At 43.8% G+C, this 12,283-nt stretch overlaps 1 protein-coding gene across 3 annotated transcripts in view; it reads right to left on the reverse strand.

Annotated features, from left to right (window-relative positions):
* Positions 1-4,267: 4,267 nt before the first annotated feature.
* EXOC4 (exocyst complex component 4) overlaps positions 4,268-12,283 on the reverse strand; it is an 816,109-nt gene continuing 808,093 nt past the window's right edge. For 2 of the 3 annotated variants that reach the window (XM_050782435.1, XM_050782436.1), the window contains exon 18: positions 5,408-6,880. In XM_050782435.1, coding sequence (XP_050638392.1) covers positions 6,643-6,880 — 238 coding nt within the window. In that variant the 3' untranslated portion in view covers positions 5,408-6,642. Of the gene's footprint in view, positions 4,918-5,218; positions 5,373-5,407; positions 6,881-12,283 lie in introns of those variants that run through there. The other variant, XR_007723890.1, reaches the window with a different exon arrangement.

The raw sequence follows: 12,283 nt of genomic DNA on the forward strand, positions 1-12,283 counted from the left end.
AGCAGCTTGGGATTCATACCTTTCAAGATGGTTCTTTAGGACACCAGTCCGCCATCTTGGTTTGCCAGCTTCCTGAAATAAAGTCACTTTCCTTTATTTGGAAAAAATAGTTGAGTATGTCTTGTCTTATTGGCTGTTGTGAGACAAGTGGTATGAGCTTTGGATTTGGTTATGGTTCCAAGCATGAACTCTGGTGTTGGGCAGAACTGGCACACTTACCAGATCTGGTGCAAAGCCCTTAACCTGAGCCTTAGTTTCCTCTGTAAAGTGGGGATGATAATAGTATACATCTTGTCAGATTATTGTGAGGATTAAATGAAATAATGTGGTAAAGCATTTAGCACAGAACCTAATACACATGAAGGGTTCCATAAATGTGTCTAGAATAACATAGCAGCAATCATAAAATAAAAACAACCACAAAAACCAGCTACTAATGGTTTCCTGATCTCTCACACACAGTACATAAATCCTTGTGTGAAAGCAAACTTGAGCTGGTGATAATTAAATCAGTTTGGGATGAGGAGATTGCCGGGTTTTCTGTTTGGAATCAGGTTCCTGCGAGTATCTATTGCAAAGTCAGCAGGAATCTGAGGTCATTTTTCTAAAGGGGATCAAGCACTCACCTGAAAACACCTAACCTCCTTTTTTTTTTTTTTGGGTTATTTGCACACACATAAGCGGTCACATACATCTTAATAGTATGCATGTGGCTTTTACAAGTTATTGTGTTCTTCGGTTCCCGGGGACTCTTGCTCCAGGTGTGTGAATGTCCTGGCAATATTTTTAATTACAGACGCGTCTTTGGCCCAGACATATGAAAACGGCCCCTCCCCACATCGTGTAGTTTCATCACACTCACACCTACCTCCATTGGCAGAAATTCTCTCCTGGTGTTTGTGTCTTAGTTCACTTTTAAAGAAATTTCCAGCTCAGTTCCAATGGCTTTTGCATCTCATTACACTCTTGATAATTAGCTCTATCTCATTACACCCCAGCCCAGTTGGAATAGGATTAGTTGTTTTCAGGTGTAAACCTGTGGTGTGCATCTTACTACACCTCTTCAAAATTCCAGGCAGGCCTTCTGCCTCCGCCAAATTAGGACAACTACTTCCAGCTGCGCACAGTTCATTACCCACCCTGCCCCCCCTCCATTTCAGGAAAAACCTCTGCTGTATTCCACATCTGGTCACATGCTTATTAATTATGTACTTCTTATAACAACTGTGCCTAATTAGGACAGGGTTGACACCTTGCCGAGCCTAGCGATTCTTTATGTTTTCTTGTTTTTGGTACCTCATTACACTCCCTCCAAATTATGTCCAATTTGTTTTACATTCCTGCCACATTAAGACAATCACTCCCAGGTGTGTGTATTTCAGCATTCACTTTGCTTCGGAAAGCAAAATTGTGTTGACCAGGACTCTCCTTATTTTCACATCCTGCTAGAGGGACAGCCCCTTGGCTGGTCTTCTGATCACATCTGCCCTGAATGAAATGACTCTGGCTTGGAGCTGACCTCTTGTCTCCTTCATGGTTACTGTGAAATTTCTGTGCCCTGGTCCTAGGGAGGCAGCCACAGCTACACACGAGAGCAAGAATCCTGAATTCAATGACCTCGGTCCGTTCATAAAGGCTGTGGGGGTGGGGATCCATTAGTTCCATCAAGAAATGGTAAAGCGGCCAGGTGTGGTGGCTCACGCCTGCAGTCCCAGCACTTTGGGAGGCTGAGCTCCAGGGGTTTGAGACCAGCCTGGACAACATGGTAAAACCCCATCTGTACTAAAAATACAAAAATTATCTGGGCGTGGTCTGTAGTTCCAGCTACTCGAGAGGCTGAGGCATGAGCATTGCTTGAACCCAGGAGGCAGAGGTTGCAGTGAGCTGAGATGGTGCCACTGCACTCCAGCCTGGGCAAAAGAGTGAGACCCTGTCTCAAAGAAGAAGAAGGAAGAAAGAAGAAAGAAGGAGAAGGAAGAGGAGAAGGAGGAGACGAGGAGGAGGGAGGAGGAACGAGGAGAGGAAGAAAAAATGGTAAAGGGTGAACTGCTAGGTGTGCTAGCCAGTGGGGCACAGTAGATCGTGAGAGTCTTAAGCTTCCAGAGAAGGAAAGCTCAGAAGAGAGTGCACAGAGTCAGGCTGAAGATTCGAGTTGTCTTCCGAAATGAAAGGGTGGTCTCAGAGAATCGAGGTGGGAAATAAGGACTCTGGGAAGGGTGTATCAGAGAGGAGTTGTAAGAAGCCAGTGGAAGTATAAGCTTTGTGTCACAAGGGGCTGTCTCTTTTGCCTGCCATTGCTTGATTCCCGTATCAGCCTGAGCTGTAACAGGCAATTCTATCTATTTGACTGACTGAATGCAAGCATTAATGCTATGAAATTCATGGATATGACTTGACAGTAAGTAGCATCAGGGTTTGGTTGCCAATTCAACTTGTCTGTATTGGAGTTTTTCCTCCCAAGCTATTTGAAACATAAATAAGGACTGTCAGGCTCAGAAAACATTCAGGCAAGAATAAAGTCTTGGAGAGAGGCTGGGGCTTCTTGGAATGGGGTTACTCTGCAGAGGGCAGTAATTGCCAGAAGAGGGTCCTACCAGATTAGTAGTAATGTGGTAGAAGTAATAGTACCTAAGGATGGGCAAGACACAACCCCTATGTTAGTCCATTTTCATACTGCTATGAAGAAATACCTGAGACTGGGTAATTTATAATGAAAAAGAGGTTTAATGGACTCACACTTCCACATGGCTGGGGAGGCCTCACAATCATGGCGAAAGGTGAAGGAGGAGCAAAGTCACATCTTACATGGCGGCAGGCAAGAAGTGTGTGGGAGAACTGCCTTTTATAAAACCATCGGATCCCGTGAGACTAATTCACTATCACATGAACAGCACTGGAAAAACTCACCCCCAAGATTCATTAATCTCCTACCAGGTCCCTCCCATGACACGTGGGGATTATGGGAGCTACAATTCAAGATGAGATATGGGTGGGGACACAGCCAAACCATATCAGCCCCTTTCTTCAAGTAGGTCAGAAACAAGCATGAAAGCTCATGAAAAGCCTCTGCTTTTTCCAGTGCGGTGTCACTGGCTGTTTCAAGAGTAAGGGCTGTAATGGCTCAGGCCTGGTTTTACCACGAAACTTGAGCTGATCTGGACATACTAAAAAATAAACTTGTCTTTCAGAGCGTGGAAGCAGGGCTTCTCCTCTTACAGCAAGGGCAACCTGAGGAACCAATCCTTGTCTAATCATTGGGATGAAATCAGTGTGGAGGGGAAAACGTTCTAGTTGGGCAGTAAGATAACAAAACCCTACTGTGAGGCGGGAATAAAAACACTGTCCTAGGATAAGACCCTGAAAGAAACTGAATTAATAGAGCAGGTAGAAAGAAGTGCCTGTGGGGTAAGGGGCACAATATCATCCAAAGAGTAGTTTCATTTATAAATTAAAAGGTATACTGACAGGCAATAATATGATAGCTAAAAGTAACCACAAAATGTAGAAGAAACCACTACCTGCACGTCTGAGAACACAATTTGCCTGTGCGTGTGCATACATATGTATATATATATAAAATAGTTGGATCCCAGTTGATGAACTAGTACTTCTTTTTCAAGGAATTTATTCCAAGGATGGCTAACTTGGAAGAGATTCTTTCAGTAGTTTCGGGGCCCTTGGGTATGGAAGAAAGGAAAGTAATATTTATGACATGGGTTGCTGTAAGGACAAAATGGGAAGACATGCTAAGTACCAGAGAGTAGATAACAGTGTTAGCAGAAGGAAGTGCTCTCTGGGAGCGGCTGTACTGATAACCAAGTCAGATGACATCACTCCAAAGCCTTCCTTCTTCATGGTCATGTTGATTTCCCATCTCAGGATCCCTCCTACTCCTGTGGGCCTTCTCCACGGTGCAGTGACTAGTGATGCGGGCAGCAGTCCACATGTCCCTCCCGTTTGTACCTCTGTATAAGAATGAGAAAATGGTTTGCTTTGTTTCCAGCACCCCTTCTGGTAAGGCCTATTTCATTGGCTTTTTTGTTGAGACGCAGTCTTGCTCTGTCGCCTAGGCTGGAGTGCAGTGGGGCAATCTTGGCTCACTGCAACTTCCACCTCCCGGGTTCAAGTGATTCTCCTGCCTCAGCCTACTGAGTAGCTGGGATTACAGGTGCGCACCACCACACCCAGCTAATTTTTGTATTTTTAGTAGAGGTGGGATTTCACTATGTTGGCCAGGCTGGTCTAGAACTCCTGACCTCCTGATCCGCCCGCCTTGGCCTCCCAAAGCGTTGGGATTATAGGCGTGAGTCCTGCACCCAGTCTTTGTTGGCCTTGTTATCTGCAATAGCACACTTAGGGAGAGGTCTTCATGCAAGAACATTATGTAACTCTGTATGTGTTTGGTGGGCCCTGTCCTTGGCAGACCCTGGCTCTCTCTAGCTCTTTCTGGTTGGTCAAGGCTGTAAACAGCACAACAGTCTCACAAAATACCCCTAAGTAGGATCAAAATGTGGAAATATTCACTGTGTTTCAAAGGCATGTAGGTTCTGAGGTAGCCGTTGACTATCCACTGAGTGTGTCACCGGCTGTTCTTTACCTGTGGAAGAATAAAGACTGATGTGCCAACCTTCAAAGAAACTTGGATGTCCTAAATGTCTCGGAAGAGTCCTAGAGCTCCTTTTCTGTGCAGAATTACCATGTTCAGTCCCGTCATTGTAAGCAAAGCAGGGATTTCACTTTCCTAAATGTTGCCCCTGAAGCAGCTCATCTGTCATTTTTAGGTTGGTTCTCAGGGCTCTTGACATTCTGCTCAATCCAAACCCATGTCTCTTTCCACACCCCCAAAAAACTAGTCTGAGCACTCTCAGTCCCACCCTGGCTCTGCTGCCATCACTGTCACCACTCGGGGTTCTCCACCTGGAGTGGACAGGAAGAAAAAGAAAAGGTACAGAATCAATGCTGGGGGTCATGGCCATGAAGAAGCAGCTTAGGCAACCCTAATCTCCTCTCATCCCCCTTCTCCCACTACTGCTTCTAGGGTAGACTATTTCTCATGATATTGTTTAGGGCAGTATGTTTTCCCACAGTTGTCTCCTACAGAGATTCTTCTTCCCAGTTAGGCCCTTGGAGCCAGATTGACTACATTCCTTCCCACCAGAATCCCCTGGAACCTCCAGCTGGCCAGTGAATCCCCTTCACGGCAGCCCCACTGCCTGACCTGATTCTGACCCAGCCCTGAGTTTGAGCTGTTGGGATTTTTGACTCCAGTCCAGTTTCCACACTCTTAGATAATAAGGGTGTCCTCTTCATGTATCCATTTGCTCCTGTGTGTGGCAGCATGGAGCACATATTATGCTTCTGGGGAATATTTGCTGAATAAAGAATACAAGAAAAATAACATGAAACATTTAAGCTTCTCAAAACACTTTTTAATATTCCATTTCCCATCAAGACCAAGGTTGTACAAACAGGTATAAAATCCCCCACCTTCAGGGTGTGAGGCATCACTGTGTGTGGTCAAAGTCCCTCCTCCTCCTCTTTCCACGAGTTTTCAAGATGTGGCCCAGTCAGTGCTTTGCTGCCTTCTGTGACCTATGAACCATGTCCAGCAAGAGGACTGGGGACATGGTGAGGTCCAGTGTGCCAGGAACACGGTAAATGCCCACAATGCGGGGGAGAGGACAATCCAGGGACAGGCCCAGCTGGAGGCCACACAGAGGAGAAATGTTACTCTGTCCCATCTTCCCTGCATTCAGCTGAGCTCAGACCAAGTGAGCACCTAAGAATAATTTACTCCCAAAGGATGTTTCAAGTGAGATGAAATGTTCTCTAACCATTATTCTCTCCAAAATTAGGGCGGCGGGCGGGGGCGGGGGTTGGAAATCAAGCAGATGGTTGAATTGCCTTTCATTCCTCCATATTTGTCTAATTGTATGGCTCTTGGTTTTTATATAGCAGAAATAAAACAAAATGGCAATAAACCAACCTACAACCTGTGTACAAGATATAGCATACAAAACTGTCCCGGGGACTGGAACCAAAAGACTTCGATTCCCAGCCCTAAATTAGAGGTTCTGTTTTGTTAGGGAAGTTTGTTGTAAACAGCAGCTGAGAAGCCATTTATTTGACTTTGCCAATAGAGACAGACAGCAATGCACAGACACTTATTTCATTGAACTGTAAATGGATAAGGTCAGGAGAGGAAAAAATCCTACTGTTTATGTAATAGAACCCTACTAAATGGTTTTAGGAAGGGACCAAAACTTAGGTAGCAGTCTACTTTCCAAGGCTGGAATTTTATATATATATATATATAGAGAGAGAGAGTAATAAATGAAATATTAGTAATCCATCCACTCGTTTTTCAGAGTCCAGCAATTTGATACCACCTTCCTCCCTATCCCACCCTAGTCCCGTTAGACTTGACTGCATTAAAGTAGTTGTTCAACCAAAACAGTCAGTACTGTTGCCTTCCTTTAGCATTTATATGAAAAGTCAAACTAGAGAGAAAAAATCCTTATACCTCCTCTCCACTAAAGCAACAGTGTAGAGAAAACTAAGCTCAGAATATACCAATAACATACCAAGGGAAAAAGTGAGTGTGACTGAGGGGACCCCAGCTACCAACCGAAGTAGGCTCTGCTAAACGGTAGTTATCTTCTTGTCCTTGGTGGCTTGCTTGATGGCAGCCTGCTCGCAGATGATCTCTTTGAGCCGCTGCAGCCTCATGTTCTGGGTGGTCAGTTCCCCCACCCCTGTCTGGCTGCGGTGCAGCAGGGTCAGGGCATGGATGTACTCCAGCTCCGTGTACTTCACACCCTGGTCCACCACCAGGTTCAGGAGCTCGTCAGCTGTGTTGTAAAGCATCTCGTAGTACTGCCTGAGAAAGCAAGAGAGAACACTGCTCACCAGCTCCACCATTGGAAACATCTGTCTCGAGGGGACAAATATGCTGTCTATACATTGATTCCTCTACTTACTTCATAAAAATTGATCAGCAGGCAGTGTTCTAGGCCCCACCAATAGAATAAAGAACATGACAGCCACAAGCTCTGTCCTTTGGAGCTCACAGGAGCTCTCTTCAGAAGAAGTCTAAGTGAGGACCCAGGGAGGCTGCATACCTTTCAGTGGCTCAGTTCATTCTACATTGTTTGCTAATTTTGCATTTACCGTGGGAGAGAGGAAAGAAAAGTAGGGGCATAGCCTGAAGAAGGAGAGAAGGCATTGTTAACAGGTTTTTGTCTCATTCAATCCCTCATTCATTCATTATTCATTGGAGGTTTTGTGAAATACTGTACATGGTTTTCTGCTCCATAAAGTGGGTTAATAATAGTACCTACCTCTTGGGGTTATTGAAATAGTTGAGTTAATTAATACATACAAAGCACTCAGAGTGGTGGTGCTTCACAAAGATTAACTATTAGTATTAGAACTATAATGATGCTAATGTGTGATAGTAATGTGATAAAATTAATAGTAGTACATAAGGATGGGCAAGACACAGCCCCTTTCCTCAAGTAGCTCAGAGACAAGGAGGAAAGGTCCTGGAAAGCAGAGACAGAAGGATTTCAGTGCTGTTGACCAAGTTCATTCCCATGCACTGTGCCACTTACCCCTCACTCCACCCAGGGGCTATGCCTGCCTTTTCCCAGACACAAAGACCAGAGCATGGAGAAGTTAGAGGGCTTGCCCATGGCACAAAGACAGGGGCTGACTATGCCAGGATCTGAATCCAGGTTTTCTGACTCTAAGTTCAAGAATGTTTTTTCATGGACATTTGACAACTCCCAAGAATATTCTATGTGCCGTAAGTGAGGTCCTAGTACCGTGAATTAATAGCAGAAGAGGAGAAATTGCACCATGCTGAAGGGATGGTATGGGACTGAGGAAGACGTCCTATGGGTAAGATTCTGTCAGGCAGGGCTTCCATAAAGGAAATTCTAGTTGGAGGGAAGAGCATGAGAAAAGACATGGATGAGTAATCTGGTTAGACTGGGGAGTGCAGAGCAAGAGCAGAAAGTCCTGGGATAAGGCAGTTGAAGCCTCTGAACATCAGGCTATGACTTTAGACCTAGTTAAGCCAATAAAGGACTTCCTTTTTCCAGAGATCAGAGGTGCCATTCAAAGTTGTGCTTCTGGAAGACTAATGTGACAACGGGATGCAGAATGGTCTGGGAGGGCATTGGTTACAATTCTAGCAGAAAGAGGAGACTTGACAGCCACTTAACGGCAAGGCCATTGGCCTGGGTGGTGGAGAAAGACTTGTGCCTGTAACAGAAATACGCAATAGAGTGATTCTTCAATGCAGCGAGAAGATGAAGGTGGGAGTCAGGAAGTGGAGAAGACAACCACTCACCATTCTTTAAACCAATACTGTGCCACTGCTCTCTCTCAGAGTCTACTGGACTCTGAGGCTGTGACTTGCACAGCCACTCCAAATTACCCAGGAGGTCAAGTTCAACACAGACTCTGAGCCAGCAAGGCTTATCACAGCTTGTCAGCGAAATGAAGAGTGTTACTCACTTCTCTCTGACGTGAAGGGTAACTTTGCCAAGATTGAGGGGACAGAATGAGGCAGTGTGCTCAAGGCAACTCTTGGGGGTGAAAGAATCTTCCAGACCAAACAGGATCAGTGGCTCAGAAATCCTGTATTATTAGACTCAGGGCCGTGAATTTGTTTCTTTCTCATCATGAACATTTTGAAGAAAAAGAGACTCCTACGGGGAAATGAAGCTATCCTTGTGGTAAGAAATACATTCTAGGAGCTCCATAATTTCAGGCCTGTTTTACTGAATTGCTAGTGCAAGGGGAATGTGGTCAGGAAGAGCTGCAGTGTCTTTTCACACGGTTAGCTTCTTTTCCTCCTGCTAAGCCTCCTTTTCTAACTAACACACTCTTTTAAAAAATAGGGGAAAGAATAATCTTTTGTGACTATTCCCCAAATAGTGGCAGAAATTCAAAGGGCTCTTTGTAGATTGGTAAGTTAATGAGGATCTCCTGGGAGCAAATCGGTCAGCATCCTTGTGTACAGTGGGCTAATTTTTCTTTTTTTTTTTTTGAGATGGAGTCTCGCTCTGTTGCCCAGGCTGGAGTGCAGTGGCACAATCTCGGCTCACTCCAAGCTCTGCCTCCCGGGTTCACACCATTCTCCTGCCTCAGCCTCCTGAGTAGCTAGGACTACAGGCGCCCACCAACACGCCTGACTAATTTTTTTGTATTTTTAGTAGAGACGGGGTTTCACTGTGTTAGCCAGGATGGTCTCGATCTCCTGACCTTGTGATCCGCCCGCCTTGGCCTCCCAAAGTGCTGGGATTACAGGCGTGAGCCACCGCACCCGGCACAGGGGGCTAATTTTCTACAGTGGTTTCAAACGATGTTCATTTTGGCATCACAGACCCAGATATATAGCAATCACTGGTCGAGGGCGACCCTGAATATAGACAGAAATGCTTGGTAGAAGAGGAGAAAAAACTCCACTTCCAGAGGTGTGAGACCCCAGTATCAGCTACAATCAGTAAATCTTTTGAAGTTTCACGTTTAGCATAAAACTCACATGAACTTTGCATTCTACTCCTCAATGTATCTGCTGTAATTTAAATACAGTTTCTAAGAAAAACTTGATGCTGCAGGAAGATGCATCATATTAATATTTATCCTACAGCTTTGCATGTCCCCTGGCTCTCGCTGATATTGGCCCCTATTTTGAGAAATGATGCCCTGTGTCATCTAACTCTGTTTCCTGTAGATGCACAGGTGAAGGAGAGAGTTATCTATTAATGAAACTTCCTAAGAGTATACATTTTTAAAAATTGCCCAAGAAGAGCTCATGCATGCATCGAGATTCACCAAATGAAATGAGAGCGAATCTGGGGCTCACGATTTCTTTAAAGCTAGAAGGAACTTGAAAGCTGTGGTTTCAAGACTAGCAGTTCTTGAACTTCAGGGTACCTAACTAAGAATTACCTTGGGGTGCTTATGAAAAGTGCAGATTCCTGAGGCCCCATCCCCAGATACGTGCTTTTTAAAGGTTCTGAACCAGCCACGACTCAGCCAGACTCTGTTTGGTAGACGAACAGTTACAGAACCACTGTCTCCTCCAGCCAAGGACCTAAACACATCAGGGAAGGCTACAGAAGCAATAAAAGGTTTGTGATGCTTTTCACTGAGATTAAACCAAAATAACTGGATTTCTTTGTATTAGGATGTTGGTATTTTTATCATTTATCTTAAGAAGCAACACTGAACCCATCATGCCAGATGAAATTGGATTTCTTTTGAAAAATCTGATGAATTGTTTCCAGGGATACTGGCTGCTTTTCTACAGAGGCTGTTGTTCCACGCTGGGAGCAAACAACAAAACAAAGATGCCTGCATTTCTACTCCTGGCTCGTCCAGTGTGATGAGTGATAAAGGGCATGCTGCTTAAGTCCTTAATGTTTCAATATCCTCTGTGCAATGAAGACCTTTATAAATCCCAGAATGACAGTCTGAAGTGGACTGAGAGACTAAGAGTCCTCAAGAGCCTCAGATGAACAGTGCCCCTGAATTGCAAAGCGAGTTATTCAACAAAATTGACAGGTAACTGATGGTGTATTTTCTATAGTTATGGAGAAAAAATTCCTCCATAACCATGATGATATATTAGATCATAAAGAATCATAAATATTTAAAGACAGAACAAAATTCATTTATCTTTCAGAATGGTACCCAGGGGCAAAGATGACTAAACTGACATAGCAACAGTTTCACTTGGAGGTGGGGAAAAGATGCTACCAGGTGCCCTGAAGAGAAAATAGAAAAATGCCCCAAACTATACCATTAGAATGAGCTTCCATGATGAACACTGACAGACTGAAATGAAATCATGTCACCCAATAGGGATAAGTAATTTATCAACACTTATTGAGGCCCCAGGAAATTGAAAGCTTGGTCTTCATTATTGAGCATTAAAATAGCAGTCATGGCTTCCAGGGCAACACGTTTTCCATTTGATGACACTTTGCTCGGGCTGCCTGGATGGGATCAGTGAATGCACATTTGATTGAGACATTTTCTGGCTCAGGGCTTGTAGCCCTTCACAGCCTCTTCATAGCCTACAATATTCAGCAGCCAATTGCTAGATGTACACCAAATATCTTATTCTGGAGACCAAAGAGTTTCATGTCACCCTGGTGTATGGAACGTTCTGGAAGGAGATGTGTGCCTTGCTGTGGTTTCTCCTACCCTTTGCTGTGTGCCTTTGAGCAGCAGTTCCCAAAGTATTATGAGCAGAGAGGGTGAGGGAGTGGAGCGACAAAGAAATGGAGGTGTGACTTCACAGACTGGTCTTATGTGCAGAGTCTAGAACATGACAATGTTTATGCTTTGTTCTGGTGCAAACAGATCATTTTCTCTTATCTTCCTCATGTTTGCTTTATCAACAGACTGTTCTCTGTGGCTTTTTCTTTTGTGCTTTATTTTAACGGTATAGCACTGCGACTCTTTCTCCCCCATACATTCTGTTTGAAAGCATTTCTACCAGGAAGGAAATGCAAGGTATTTTGGAAAGGTGGGCAGATATTTTTAAAGTTTTAAAATAAAATTTTATCTTCCTCTGATTGGAAAGTTAATACATGTGCCATATAGAATATATGGGCCACAGAAAAAGATTTCTCAGAATTCCATCATAAAGATAAACCACAGTTTGGCATATTTTCTTGTAGTTTGCCCCCACCACATGTAGGGTTCTAGCCAATTTTTTTCTTATAGTTGAAATATTTAGGTTGAAACACAATTGGATACTTCAATTGTTTCCAATTATAAAGACTTACTTTCTCAGGGATAGATTTCTAAAAACAGAATTAGTTAAAAGATAAGTATATTATTGAGGACACTCGACAATGCTGCCAAGTTGCTTTCTAAAAAAGCTCTATCGATTTATCCTCCTATCAACAACATATGGGCAGCATCTAACTCACATTCTTTTGAATTTGCATGAGGTTGAACAATTTTTCATCGACTTGTTTTTAATGTATGTAGGTATGTGTGTATGTATAAATGAACTGTTGGTATCTTTCGATCTTTAAGTATTAGTGCTTTTCTGACTTCTCTTTAAGAGCTTTTCATAAATTTTCATAGACAAGAGGCCAGGGAGTTTTCTCATCCCTGGTTCTACCTCCCACGTTGGCATACTCAGTGCAAAAATTAGTACTGTGTCTCTGAAAGTGATTAGAAAGTTTCAGTTCCCTGCTTTGCAAATTGAGGGAAGAAATATTCACTAACAGAAACTATTCCCACTCATGGC

This window comes from Macaca thibetana, chromosome 3 (genome assembly GCF_024542745.1).
Source record: "Macaca thibetana thibetana isolate TM-01 chromosome 3, ASM2454274v1, whole genome shotgun sequence".
Classification (NCBI taxonomy): domain Eukaryota; kingdom Metazoa; phylum Chordata; class Mammalia; order Primates; family Cercopithecidae; genus Macaca; species Macaca thibetana.